The sequence below is a fragment of the Eufriesea mexicana genome, unplaced genomic scaffold (genome assembly GCF_001483705.2).
Source record: "Eufriesea mexicana isolate 0111107269 unplaced genomic scaffold, ASM148370v2 scaffold863, whole genome shotgun sequence".
In the NCBI taxonomy this organism is placed as follows: Eukaryota; Metazoa; Arthropoda; class Insecta; order Hymenoptera; family Apidae; genus Eufriesea; species Eufriesea mexicana.
Window position 1 is genome coordinate 287946 of NW_016909035.1, and position 12990 is coordinate 300935.

The following is a 12990-nucleotide window of genomic DNA, read 5'->3' on the forward strand; positions in this document are numbered from 1 at the left end:
GATCGTGGTCGTCGTGGTCGTCATCGTAGCTGTGATCGTTCGGTAGCCGAGGACTCGGGATTTTGCCGCGATAATGTTTCTCTCGGGTCCGTTGCTGTCCGACCAACGGCGACTAAAATTAACCCGTGTCGAATCCTAGAGCGTTCTCGTCTAGCCTCGCTTCGGGCTGAATTTCGTATTTATAGATCGTACACAAAGAAGAGAAAAACCGTATCCTTGACATCCAAAATCCCACCGGTCGATCGTTAATCGATAACGCGTCACCCTGCCGCGATCCACTGGGTGGGTATTCGCTGGGCGATCCAAGCAACGGACTCGATTCTACGTTCTTATTCGTAAGCTGGTAGCAAAGGAACCTAATCGCGGACGCGAAAAGTCGACGCAGTCCAAGTCTCGGTGACTCTCCCCGACGCTCGAGTGATCAACGCAGGGTTGTTCGGTGATCTTGCAGAGATCCGTTGGTGCTACGCGTGAGACGAGAAGAAGCGTGGAGGCGATCGGAAGGAAGGATGACGGAGCTACGTTCAGCAGATTTTGCTAACCGGTGAACGCGACGACGATAACGAAGACGAAGACAACGAAGACAACGACGAGGACCACGATCACGACAACCGCGACGATCGCGACGACGACGACTACGACGAAGACGACGACGACGGCCACGGCGACGACGACCACGACGACGACGACGACGACGACGACGAGGACGTGGAGGAAGGAAGAGGAAAAAGAGGAAGATTACGACGTGGGTGGTGGGGAAACAACTTGGTGGTGGCGGAGGAGGAGGTGGAAGACTAGAAGTGGTGTTAAGAGATGCAGCAACAGCCACAGTCTGGCCAACAGTCCGGGGCACCGAACGGGGTGGCAGGTGGTGCCCAATTGCCGCAAACAGGTGGCATAGGCTCTGCCCAACCTGGAGCGACAGGTACCGCCACGGCGGCGTCCAATCGTGCCCAGGTTAACGGTGGCAGATTCGATTTCGACGATGGCGGTTCCTTCTGCGGAGGTTGGGAAGATGGCAAAGCTCACGGACATGGCGTCTGCACGGGACCCAAGGGCCAAGGTTTATACTCCGGTAGCTGGCACTATGGGTTCGAGGTCTCCGGTATCTACACCTGGCCTAGGTGAGATCACACGTTCGGTTTCTTATTAATTTTTGGCATGCTTTCAACGAGCTCGCTGCCTCTCGCCCTCTCTACCCAACCGCACACGCTTTCCCCGCGTATCTTTTGCAAAAGGCTCCTATTTATTTCCTTTCCTTTCGTCTCGTTCGTTTCACGTTTTCACTGCCATCCAATTTTTATATATTTCGTTACTCTTAGGATATAACGACGAATTATCAAACGATATGGCAGAGAACAAAGGAATGGTGCAAATTACTAACCCTTTGCACTCGAGAGGCGACTCTCAGACGCCATTTAATCAGATTCTATAGATGGATGTTAATTAATATGTCAAATTCAAAATTACCCAACGATGCGTGGAATGTCGAAGTAAAATAATTCTACGTCTTAATTTGTACACGATTTCTTATTCACCGTTTTAAAAATACCCTCGACTCTATGGCAGAAGCTACTATTTTTCTGTGACGAAAAAATCGCCGAGTGCATAGGGTTAATATTTTCTATTCAAAATTCTCTATTTATTTACGTTGTACAAATATTTAAAAATTGGTTGGAATAAAACAAATATAAATTTGAAATCTAGTATCACCGGACATTCGTGACCATCACAGTCCCACTGAGAAGACCAACATCGGTCACCGATGACCACCATGACAGTCAACGTGCTAAGCACGATTCGACCTTCGTATCGACTCCTTTCTCGTTGCTTTTCCTGCTTTTCCTCGCGAGACGGTGCAGGAAAATTTTCCGAAACGACCAACAAGACCGAGTCGAGAAATTTAATTTGAAGTCGATGGGGGAAAATTTGAATTTCCGACAATGGCGTCGCGACTGGCGAAATCCCAGTTACGTTTACGCGATTTAAACAAAAACCACGGCCGTTCTCCGTGTTCGTTGCGGATTAACGTTGAACTCGGCTGAGCCAACCTCTGTGTACATTGTACTACCCGGATTGGATAAGCCGCCTTTCATTAGCCAGCGCGGGGCCGTTCCGAATCAGCGGAGTGTTCTTGAATTTAATTAACGAAAACGTGATCGACTTGGATTAATATTCCACTCGCCTAAGTCGGCTACTCTCCGCGTCCCGTTTCATTCTCTCCTCGGAATATACAAAAATAGACGTTCGGCTCCGCTGCGTGCCATTCATCTTTTCACTTCGCGGAGTCTCGCGGAACGAAGACTGGAAACAGACGTCGATGTAAACGAAACTGGTTCAGGCTCGTTAGTTCTTGCTCGAGCGTGCACGCACGAGAATCTCGAGGAACATCACCGATGTCTCGACCGCGCTCGAAAGCTTTCCAACTGGGCCTCCCCTATCTCGAAATCTCTCCGAGGGGATTAAAACGATTACCCGGAATGTAACGATCTAAACTAGCGATCACGATCAACGTTCGGACCTGCTCGACGAATTCGAATTTCCCGCGTCGTCCCAGCCCGGTTTCCTTCGCAGCAAACTCCATTACGAGGTCTGCTAACCCCGAGGCGAGTTCTTGCGCGGAATAAACGACGCCTCTCGCGGCTCAGGTTCAATTCCAAAGGCAGAAAGAACGCGGGAACCTCGTCTTCTCGGTCCTCGAGTTCTCGCGAAAAGACGACACAGATCCGGATAAACGACGGAGATCTCGAGCCAAGCAGAAAGCTCCTCCATTGAAAGAGGGAAAGCGTCGGTTGCTTAGGGGGGGCACCGAAACGCTGGCTGATTTTATTCTATCGCCGGGAGCAGCCTCTAACGGCGTCAATTCGAGATGAACGGGAGACCTTGACACGTATCTCGGTATATACCTGGGGCCGGGCGGGAATCTCCCGATCCTGAAACTGGGCCACCGAGTGCAAGGACAACGAGTCCGGGTCACTGGGATCCGAGCGGTTAGGACCTAGTTCACGGACGCGGCAGACAATCGTTTCCCCAAATTTCCCAGGACTTTCCAGCCAGCGTGCTTGGACTGGCCTGAAGAACTAATCCAACGTCCGCCCTGGAATCTCGTTTCCGCTCCCCTCTTTCTCCCTCTCTCTCGCCGCGATATTCGTCGTGTTTGCTCGCAGTCTCCAGGGACGATACTCGGATGATTTTTGTTGAAACTTGGAAATTCCGTGGCTTCGAGCAACTTTGGCTTTCGCTGCAACTTGCACGGACAATCGTCTCGTAAATCCCAGGGAAGGCGAGTTTCGATCGACGTGCCGAGCGTAACGCAACGTTGCGCGACTATATTTGAGCCGTCGATCGTTCCGGAAGAAATTCTGTCACGCGGCTTTAAATAGTCCAGTGCAACGAGAGCTCGTAAATATAAGTGTTATTAACACGGGGGCTGACACACGCGCGTTTCAACGTATAGGGGAATTGACCCACATTTTTATGTATTTTTAGTAGCACGGGGTTCATCAATGGGAACGGGGATTAGGCCGGGGCGAAAAATCGGTATGACTAAATTTAGAGCGGTTAGCGGGTTTCGCGGAATAATCCCGTCGAAAATCATAAATAATTCCCGCGGCCGTGTTAGCATCCGCTGACCAAGCTTCGACTATTCGGATAATAGGTCACGTAGGACGCGTCGATGGCGCGGATGGTCCCAAGAATACACCGATACGATCGAATGTCAATTATTGGGACACCCGAACTATCCCAAACATCTGCACGTCCGTCCAGATACGTATTTCGACGTCTACTCGCCACTCGGTGTATCCCAATTCCGCGTTACGCATCCTCCATGCAAATTTCGCCGCGCCTCCGGAGGAACCAGGCCCCTGTGCTATGCAGGAATTTTAAATTGGGTCAATTCCATTTGCTTTGTTTAACACTCGGCTTCTCCCGAAAGCGGATGGCCCCGGACGACGTAAAATCCCTGTTTACCCTCGACTTCTCCGGGACTTTTCGCAGGAAAACTCTAGTCAGGTTTAGGTTAGGTCGAAAAATTCGTAGACGCGACGCGGTACAACGTCGGGGGCAGGGGTCTCGTGTGTCCGGTGCGTATCGATTAAACGGGGACATTAAGCAGGCATGTAACGATTACGGGAACACGTCGCACGTATTCCGTGGTGGCACGTGAGGGAAAAATGTCGCTGGGAAGATCGGGCGCGTCGATCTTATCGTTGACCGAAGTCACGCACGGCAAGACGGCTCTGTAATTCCCTCGTAACCACACGTTCCGGTATTCTGCCCCGCTTCGTATTAATCCCTTATTTCGCTGTTGCGAATTAACGACCGATGATAGATACGAGTTAATAACGAACACGATCTCCAGACACGCGTCCCATTGATCGTCGCTCATCGGACGTATTCCTTCTTTTAGAACTTGCTCGCGAGTGTCGAGTTACAGCCACGCTGACCCTATTTTCTCCGCTTTCCTGTACCCCAAATCGGAAACGTCCCAACGGTTCCCAAATGTCCCACGGAATTTTACAATTTTTCCCCAATTTTCACCTCGTTGAGATATATAAATAGAGTAACGTGGATTGCGAGGATGGAGCATCTTGACGATAAACGCGTGCAGGGGGAATTGCAATTCGCAGCAGTCGGGATCGTGGGATAATTAGAACGGAACGTGTCCATCCGTGACTCTGGAATCGTTAATTAAACCCGGCTCGGCTTTATCAATGGCCATCGACGCCGGGCTCATTGGACGACGATCACGACGAGCAATTAGCGGATATTAAAGATCCTCGAGCGCGAGTGATCTCCTTTCGATACCGTCCGCTCGATCGTCGTGCGTTTCAGCTCGCGAGGCTGAGGGGTGGAAATACCGTGGAAAGAAAATAGAGAGAGAGAGAGAGAGAGGGAGTGAAAAAGACGAGGCATGCCGAGAAGGAGGGACGAAGATGGGGAACTTGTGTTCCTCGCGACCACGTATCTGGGCCGAGAGATTCCGTCGTTTCGTTTCCGTCTAAACTGGAGCAAGGTCTTCGTCGAGTCACGTTTTCCTAGGGATGCCCGATAAATTACGGTGCTGCCTGGCCGATGACGGACCCACGACCGCGAGTAACGTACCAACGATTTTGCCCAATTATTTCCGTCGCTGCTCTAAACAAGCCGGGCTATGTTGTTCCGTTTATTTTTCCACGCGGGTCGCCGGATGATAGTGTTACGGGTTTAGTTATCCTAGGTTTACGCCTCTGCGTGATTTCTACGCTCTATTTCCACGCGTTTAATAAACCGTGCACGACATCAAAGAGCACGTGCTTTTCGGTTATACGCCGGAGCTTTCGCGTATCGGGTTATTCGAAAATCCGCGGAGAGAGAAGCTCGTTTCGACGGACGGGGCGCCATTATCTGTCAAATTTCGCGATATCGGACCCCGACGGCCGTTGCACGTTGAAAAGAACGCCGAATCCGATTAACACCGGAGTAACGCTTCCATCGTTTTCCTATTTCCCTTTTTATTCCACCGCGTCTGCCACATTTTCGCGCTCCTTTGTTATCCCCGAAACAAACGCGGAAACTTGGCTCGCGACGCGAGCGCCGATAACCGCGTTTCCTGCCACGCTTCCGCTCCGTGCCGACGCGATTTTCCATCACTGTGCCCCGTTAATTAAAACGAGACCAGCCACATTTCTCGCGATTGCCGTAATTCCGAGCTAATCTCTGTCAAACAACGTCGCCAAGGATCGGGAAGAAAGAAAGCAAGGATGGATTAGCGGGTTCAGGGGTTTCGTGGTTCCCCAAGGGTGGTTCTGAGCTTTATGTATTCCACTCGCTGCCTCGATAAATATGATAATACTTACTCGAGATCGTAAGATGCTAATGATGACACATGGTCGATTAGAAGATCAGTAGACACGAGCCTCTTGCTCCACGTTGATTTACAATGACTCCGAAGCTTCGTACACTCTTGTTTGTGATAAATGGAAAGGGGTTCCTGCAACGTGGAAAAACAGAAATTATTTATTTATGTAAGATTCAGAAGGATTGACTATCTTGGCAATCGGGAGCGCCAATTTATCTTATTTGTAATAAAATTGTTTTATAATTTATTTGTTTATTTATTTATTTATTGAAACTTACGAGTGAAGCCGGTTTTAGTAAAGTGATATAAAATATGCACACACAACATAGGAAGAATAGGCTATACAGCAGACAATACACCAAGTTACAGAGAAAAATTAAAATTAAGTAGAACAGGATTACGTAATAATAAATAATTCCACGAAATGGTGACAATATGTTGTTATGTGGTACCTAACAGTTTGAATAATTAAAAATGATAATATTATTAGAAAAAATAATATGAAATATATATTTTATTATATCTGAATGTCCGTTCGACTTTTGTGTTCGTAGGGGGGCACGCGTCGCGGAACCCTTTTTCTAGATCCTCCACACGTACCCCTGTGCGATCTTTCTCGAGATTTCTTTGAAGAAAATTGCAGAATTTACACGGAATATTCTCCTTCTTATCGTCTTCTGATAAATATTTTATTTTACCAAATATCATAGGAATTTTGGTATCGAGGAGAACTATGCTTCAAAGACGCTCAAGGAGGAAAGAAAATTGGTATAAATTTCCGAGGCAGTTCCCTCCGCCAGAATTAATTACGTTGGTGGTAAACGGTGAATCTTTCGAGCAGAAGGATGTTAGCGTGACATAAATGTTTATCGAGGGCTAGGTTATTTCCGCGAGAGGAACAAAGCGCGTTTGTCGCTCCCGTTTGCGACAAAACCAACAAAGAATTTTCTCTTTCTCCGCGTGACGCAATATCGAGAAAAGAAAGCACCTCGGAAGGCGGAAAGGAAAATTGCTGCCTCGGATCGAAGGATCCGTTTCTTTTTCTCTTGGAAACTCGACGGAGGATTCAGTGGTGCGAGGCGTATTCGTATCGGGCAACGAGTGGCCGCGCGGAAAAACGCACGGGTATTTGAACGCGAGCGGAACTGCTGAGACGACCAAAGAGCGTTTCGATAACGAGTTCCCTTTTACCATCGTCCGAGTGTTACAAGCGAGTACTAAAAATCTCTCGTTTCCCATAATTTCCTGTTCCTTCAATTTCATCAAATTCCGAGGAATTCGAATTTTATTTTCATTTCATTATTCATATTTTTCATTAATTTCATTTTCAATATCATTTTCCCAAATAATCAACTGCTCTCAACGATTGCTAATAATATTCCAACGCTAGCTTAACTGGTCCCAGCTTTTCCAATGCTAGCGCAACTTTCACGCAAAATTATAATATTTTGCACGCAAAGAGCCGAGCGGAAACTCGAAATCGCGGAGGGTGCAACAAGTACCCCGAAGTCGCGTAACTACCCCCGATGGCGAGACACCAGCGCAGTAGCATTATCACATATCCGGTTTCAGTGGGTCGGTTTACGAAGGCCAGTGGCAGAACGGGAAGCGCCATGGGCTGGGCATGGAGACCCGTGGCCGCTGGATTTACCGCGGCGAATGGACTCAAGGATTCAAGGGTCGATACGGTGTCAGACAATCGACCACGTCCACGGCGAGGTACGAGGGCACGTGGGCGAGCGGATTTCAGGATGGATACGGTTCAGAGACCTACGCCGACACCGGTGAGTTTCACTTTAATCGTGCTTTCATACGCGGACGTTCTTCCGCAGATCTAGCCACCCCTCTGCGTGGCGCGTGGGTGACGCTGTTGGCAAATTTTCTGCTATATTAAAACCGTGAATGGGGTGCGTTGTTTGCGTAGAACGTGTTCCACTGTAACTTCCCGAGTCTCCTATCCCGCGGATTTTTCGGTCAAAGGGATAGCGAGGAATCGAGTACCCCGAGGGTTTAATTACTTTTATTATTATTATCATTATTTTATTCATAAACGGACCGTAGTTCATTAACGTAACATTTAACTCTTTGCATTCGACGATTTTTTGGCTAAGAAGAGTAGGAAATCAAAGATTCTCTGCTAAAAAACTGGCGATACTTTTTCGAGTAGCAGATAAAGAATTGTGTAATAATAGAATTGTAGAATTATTTGATTTCGATATCTCGCACATTGTTACATTACATTAAATTTGATATATTAATTAATATCGATCTCCCAAATTTTATAAAATGGTGACTGATGGTCACCTCGCGAGTGCAAAGGGTTAACATATGAAAGAAGAGCAAACAAATTATACATAACGTAACACCGAAAGGACGTGCTCATAAACGCTCTGTTCAGGAGGAATAGCTTCAATCAATGATCATGCGTAATGAAATCCTTTTAAAAGTTTGTAAAAACCCATAAAAATTTCTATTTATTTATTTATTTATTTAATAATGATTTACAGGTAGTAGAACCCATTAGTGTACGAACTAAAAATATAAATACATCAGTTTGTTAGAGACAGATAGAATATAGGTTACGCGTGCTACAAATGCCGATATAGCTGATACAAAGAATTTGCTTGGAGACTTAAGATCTGGTGTTTAAACGAAGAGATACTACCGCCAAAAAATTTAAGGTTTGATGAGAAATTGTTTGCAAAAATGTCTATTCCATCGATAGGGTCTGCTGATTCGAGTCGTACAGTATTATGCTGGTCAGGTGTAAAGATTTGAAAGTCTCTTAACCCTCTACCCTCGAAGACTTTTTGGCTAAGGAAGGGTACGAGTTGAAAAATTTTCTGCTATAAGGCTGATGATATTTTTTGAGCAGTAAATGAGAAAAAGACTTCGATACCTCGCACACTGTTATATTACTTTAAATTTGATATATTAATCAATATCGAGCTTCGAAATTTTACCAAATGGCGACTGAAGAGCGCCTCTCGAGTGCAAAAGGTTAAATTTTTTGAAGAAGCCTGAAAATTAACTAAAAATAATAATTCTGGACTGCGTATAATAGAGTTTATAATTTTCAACGAGTAGCTGAGAAAAATTAATCGACGAGCTTGAAATTACGTGTCGATAGAATTTTTCTAATATATTTCAGCCTCGATTTTAATTAAAGAGAATCAGTTGGTCAAAATTCCTTTACTCTTGATGAAGAGTAAGGATATACGATTAAATAAGGACTCATAATCGTCTTGATCGTTCATTTAGAATATTAAGTTGAAATTTTTCAGCAATGTTTCGAAACGCGCGACAACACGTCACAAACCCATAGAACCGTGAATCGGTTTCCGGGGTACGTTGACGATTATTCCTGGCTGGTCCTACCCGATACGGACAGAATCTCCTGTGGTTCGAAGGGAGAGCATGAATCCAGGCGAAATAACGCGAATCGTTGGAGAACGTATCGGGGAAAGTTGATGCGTAATTCGAACGAAATAAAGCTGTCAGAAGCAGATCAAAGGATACGTCGTAGCCCGGGCGTCGAAGCAACTCGTGGAAATCTGTGTCAACTCCAAGCGACAGGACACGTGTCCGGGACACGGCTTTCGCTTGAATCTCGATGCGGATTAATCGGCTCGAAGCTGTCGATTCCTCGACGATCTTTGATCCCACTTGAACCGACGCGACCGCCACTCGAATTTTTGCGTTTTATCCCGCGGTTATTAATAAGCCTTTTAATTACTAATCTGTCCGCGAGAGACGCGCTCCCTTTTTCGCGCGAAATCGGGAACGCTGCCAATTTGGCGATCCTGCCAACACGATTGTCGTACGGTCTTTTTCATTGGACTAACAATTGATAAACAATGGAAGCTGCGATTCGGTCGATATCTGATAGAAAAATTCAATTAGATTATAAAATGCATTGACAGACTTTTGGGTGTCAAAGAAAAATTCGGATCCACGGAATAAATCATGAAGATTATGAAGAGCTCGACCAAACAATCGATAAACAATGGAAGCTGTAATTTGTTCGATATCTGATAGAAAAATTCAATTCGATTACATACAAAATGTATTGACAGACTTTTGGGTGTCAAAGAAAAATTCGGATCCACGGAATAAATTACGAAGACTATGACGAGTTCGAGCTAACAATTGATAAACAATGGAAACTGCGATTCAGTCGATATCTGATAGAAAAATTCAATTAGATTACAAAATGCATTGACAGACTTTCGGGTGTCAAAGAAAAATTCGGATCCACGGAATAAATTACGAAGACTATGACGAGTTCGCCCTAACAATTGATAAACAATGGAAGCTGTAATTTGTTTGATATCTGATAGAAAATTTCAATTCGATTACGTACAAAATGTATTGACAGACTTTTGGGTGTGAAAGAAAAATTCGGATCCATAGAATAAATTGCGAAGATTATGACGAGTTCGACTAACGAAATGCCGAAATGCGTAAGAAATACAGTAATTTCACGGATGGGAATAAATAAGCAAACGCTGGCATTAATTAAAATCGCGTGTCGCCGAGTTGCGTGCGACGATCGTGCGTGTCGCGTTACGGACTATCTCGGGCACCATAATTCCAAGCTTTGAAGGTATTCCCCACGAACGTCGCATCGAGTCGACGTTTTAAGGTCACGTGCCGTGGAAATCGTACGCAAACCTCGACTAATCGTAGAAACAGCGTGTGCACGATTGATTCGAGCTACCCGTCCGACCCCTCGGGCCCCGAACGCCATTTCACCCTGTCCCTGTCCATCATCGCGGTGTCGATTAATCTCGGCGATTAATCGGCGCGTGGTCGCGAGAAGGAGCAATTCTCGTCGCTGTCCTCGCGAGGGAAAATGGAACATGGGTCGGACGAGCAAAATTTTTGCGAAGCAATCTCGTGTACCTTGCTCTCCAACCATAGTCGGCAGAGCCACGGTGGAGGGGGCAAGAAACGGAGCGACGTAAGGACGACGGGGTTGAAATAAATATCCGTGTCCCTGTTCCGCCGGATTTATTTAATATTCATCGTGCCATTTCTCTGATCCATGGAAATGCAAAGTGACGGCCGGTGGTCCCCGACCGCGCGACTCGTAAAGCAACTTTTAGATCGGCCACGCGATAAAGTCGTGTGACTCACGGCCAAACTATTTTCCCGGCCGTTGTGTAGCATTTCGAGAGACCAACGACGACCTCGATCCGCGTACGCACACGTACGGGGAAGGCTGTGGCGACTCTAGAAAAAATAAATCGACGATCTATAGCCGGAGGTGGACGAGCGTGGACGACTTGGTCACCAGCGAGGAGGGAAAAAAGTGTCAGAGGGATAGCGTGTCATCGATTTTGCGTAACCTACGCTAGTCAAACGTGAAATTTGGCCGTTCACCTTTCCAGCGTAGCACACAGCTTTTACCGTGTGACCCGATGCTGCGTTTTTACCCCCTGTATCGACGAAACGTCAAACCTCCGTTGGCCTGCTCGATAAGAAAAAGAGTCCCACGCGCTGTCAGCGTGTCAACGAGGGTGGACGATGTTCGAAGCGACCGAAACCGTGTTCGAAATTAGAGGAATAAATCGCGGGAAATTATAGTCGCTCCGCGTGGATGGAAAATAAATTTGGAGAAGAATTTTTACCCAATCGGACGATGCCGTAATTCATGCTTCGCCTCGTTCATGCAAAATGACTGCTCCGAGTTATCGACAGGAGCCACGTATAACGTACCGGTATTCCATCCGAAATAGAAGCACGTTAGGTGCCATTTCGGTCTCGCGTTCGTCGACGAATGGGAGGTAGGAAGGATCCGGACGAATCGATAGCATCGACCATCCTCTCCCCGTGCCAATGATTCTCGTTCTAGAAATTCCCAACGATGAACCGTCGAAACCGGCGTTCCCTTCGATGGTCATTCGTCGTTCTTTCTCGCTCCCCCATAGGCACGGTCTCGGTGTCCTCGTCTCTCTCGCGCGACAGACCCGGCCACCCTCTTGCACCCGCTGTCTGGCCTTCGACCCTCGCCGCGAGAGGAGGATCGCCAGCGGGAAATGAACGAGCAAATTGCGATTGATCGAATTTTCTGTCCCGATACACCGTCGATCGGAACACGTGTTTTTTCGCCCTGTCCTTCGACCAGCCACGGGAACCGTCCGCCATAGGAAGGAAAACGTGCGCGTTCTCGACGAAGAACGCAGAGAAGATACGAGAATTCGCGGTAGTCTCAATGGATCGGATTCGGAGAAACGCAGCTAAAGCGGATAACCGAACGTTTGATGGTGGATCGTGGGCTAATTAGAGAGCATTACATCGTTGGCCTAATACTTCCGGAGCGATCGATAATGGCACAAAATGGCAGAGCAGCACCGTCAAGGTGGAAGATTTCTCGGAAAATAATGCGAGCTACGAAATTACGCGATGATAAACATCTGTAGCGACCATCATTCGCACTCTGGCTACTAGACGGATTCCGACTTCGAGGACTCGCGAGAAAGTCCTCGGAAAACCTCCTATCCAATTCCTATTGTGAGAGGAACCTTTATTTGAATGGTACCCTGCATCGGGATCTGTGTTTGCTCCGAGGAACCATCTAACTTATCAATTTTCGAAGTGACGTGATACAATGGGTCGTCATAGGGCCTATAAAGGCCTAGCTGAACGGTTCGACGAGACGCTTTTTGACAATCTACTGTCTGCACCACGCATAGAAGACTTCGAGCCTCCGTATATTTTGTACCGCAGCGAAATATAAAACATAGTTTTGTTCGTTTCGACTTGTACAAATCCGATCTTTACTACAATGTAGAACTTCCCGACCTTCCAATAGTACCCCAGTCTAAGGCAGTGCTTGCTAGGGTAGGCTTAGGCCCGGGAAGGTATCGAGGATACCTGCGACCACCATGACTTCACCAACCGTGGAGGAACAAGATTAATAATTACGAAAAAACGATAAGCGCGGTAGAATTTAAACATCTAGAATTAAGATTGCTAGCACTCGACTTATGACTCGACGACATCAACGATCCCATACACATCGAATGAATCTTTCATCAGTTATACATCAGTGTTTTCGTGAGAAACCGAGAAAATACGAGAGCCTGTTCATCGCAGTACTTCTTGACAAGCTGTCCTACGAAGGACATGTCAGGCCTCGAGTT

At 46.8% G+C, this 12990-nt stretch overlaps 1 protein-coding gene across 1 annotated transcript in view; it reads left to right on the top strand.

Moving 5' to 3' along the window:
• The first annotated feature begins 671 nt into the window (after window positions 1-671).
• LOC108547070 (junctophilin-1) overlaps window positions 672-12990 on the top strand; it is a 34998-nt gene continuing 22679 nt past the window's right edge. The window contains exons 1-2 of the mRNA XM_017899426.1: window positions 672-1124; window positions 7415-7626. Of these exons, the coding sequence (XP_017754915.1) occupies window positions 814-1124; window positions 7415-7626 (523 nt within the window). The 5' untranslated portion in view covers window positions 672-813. The remainder of the gene's footprint in view (window positions 1125-7414; window positions 7627-12990) is intronic.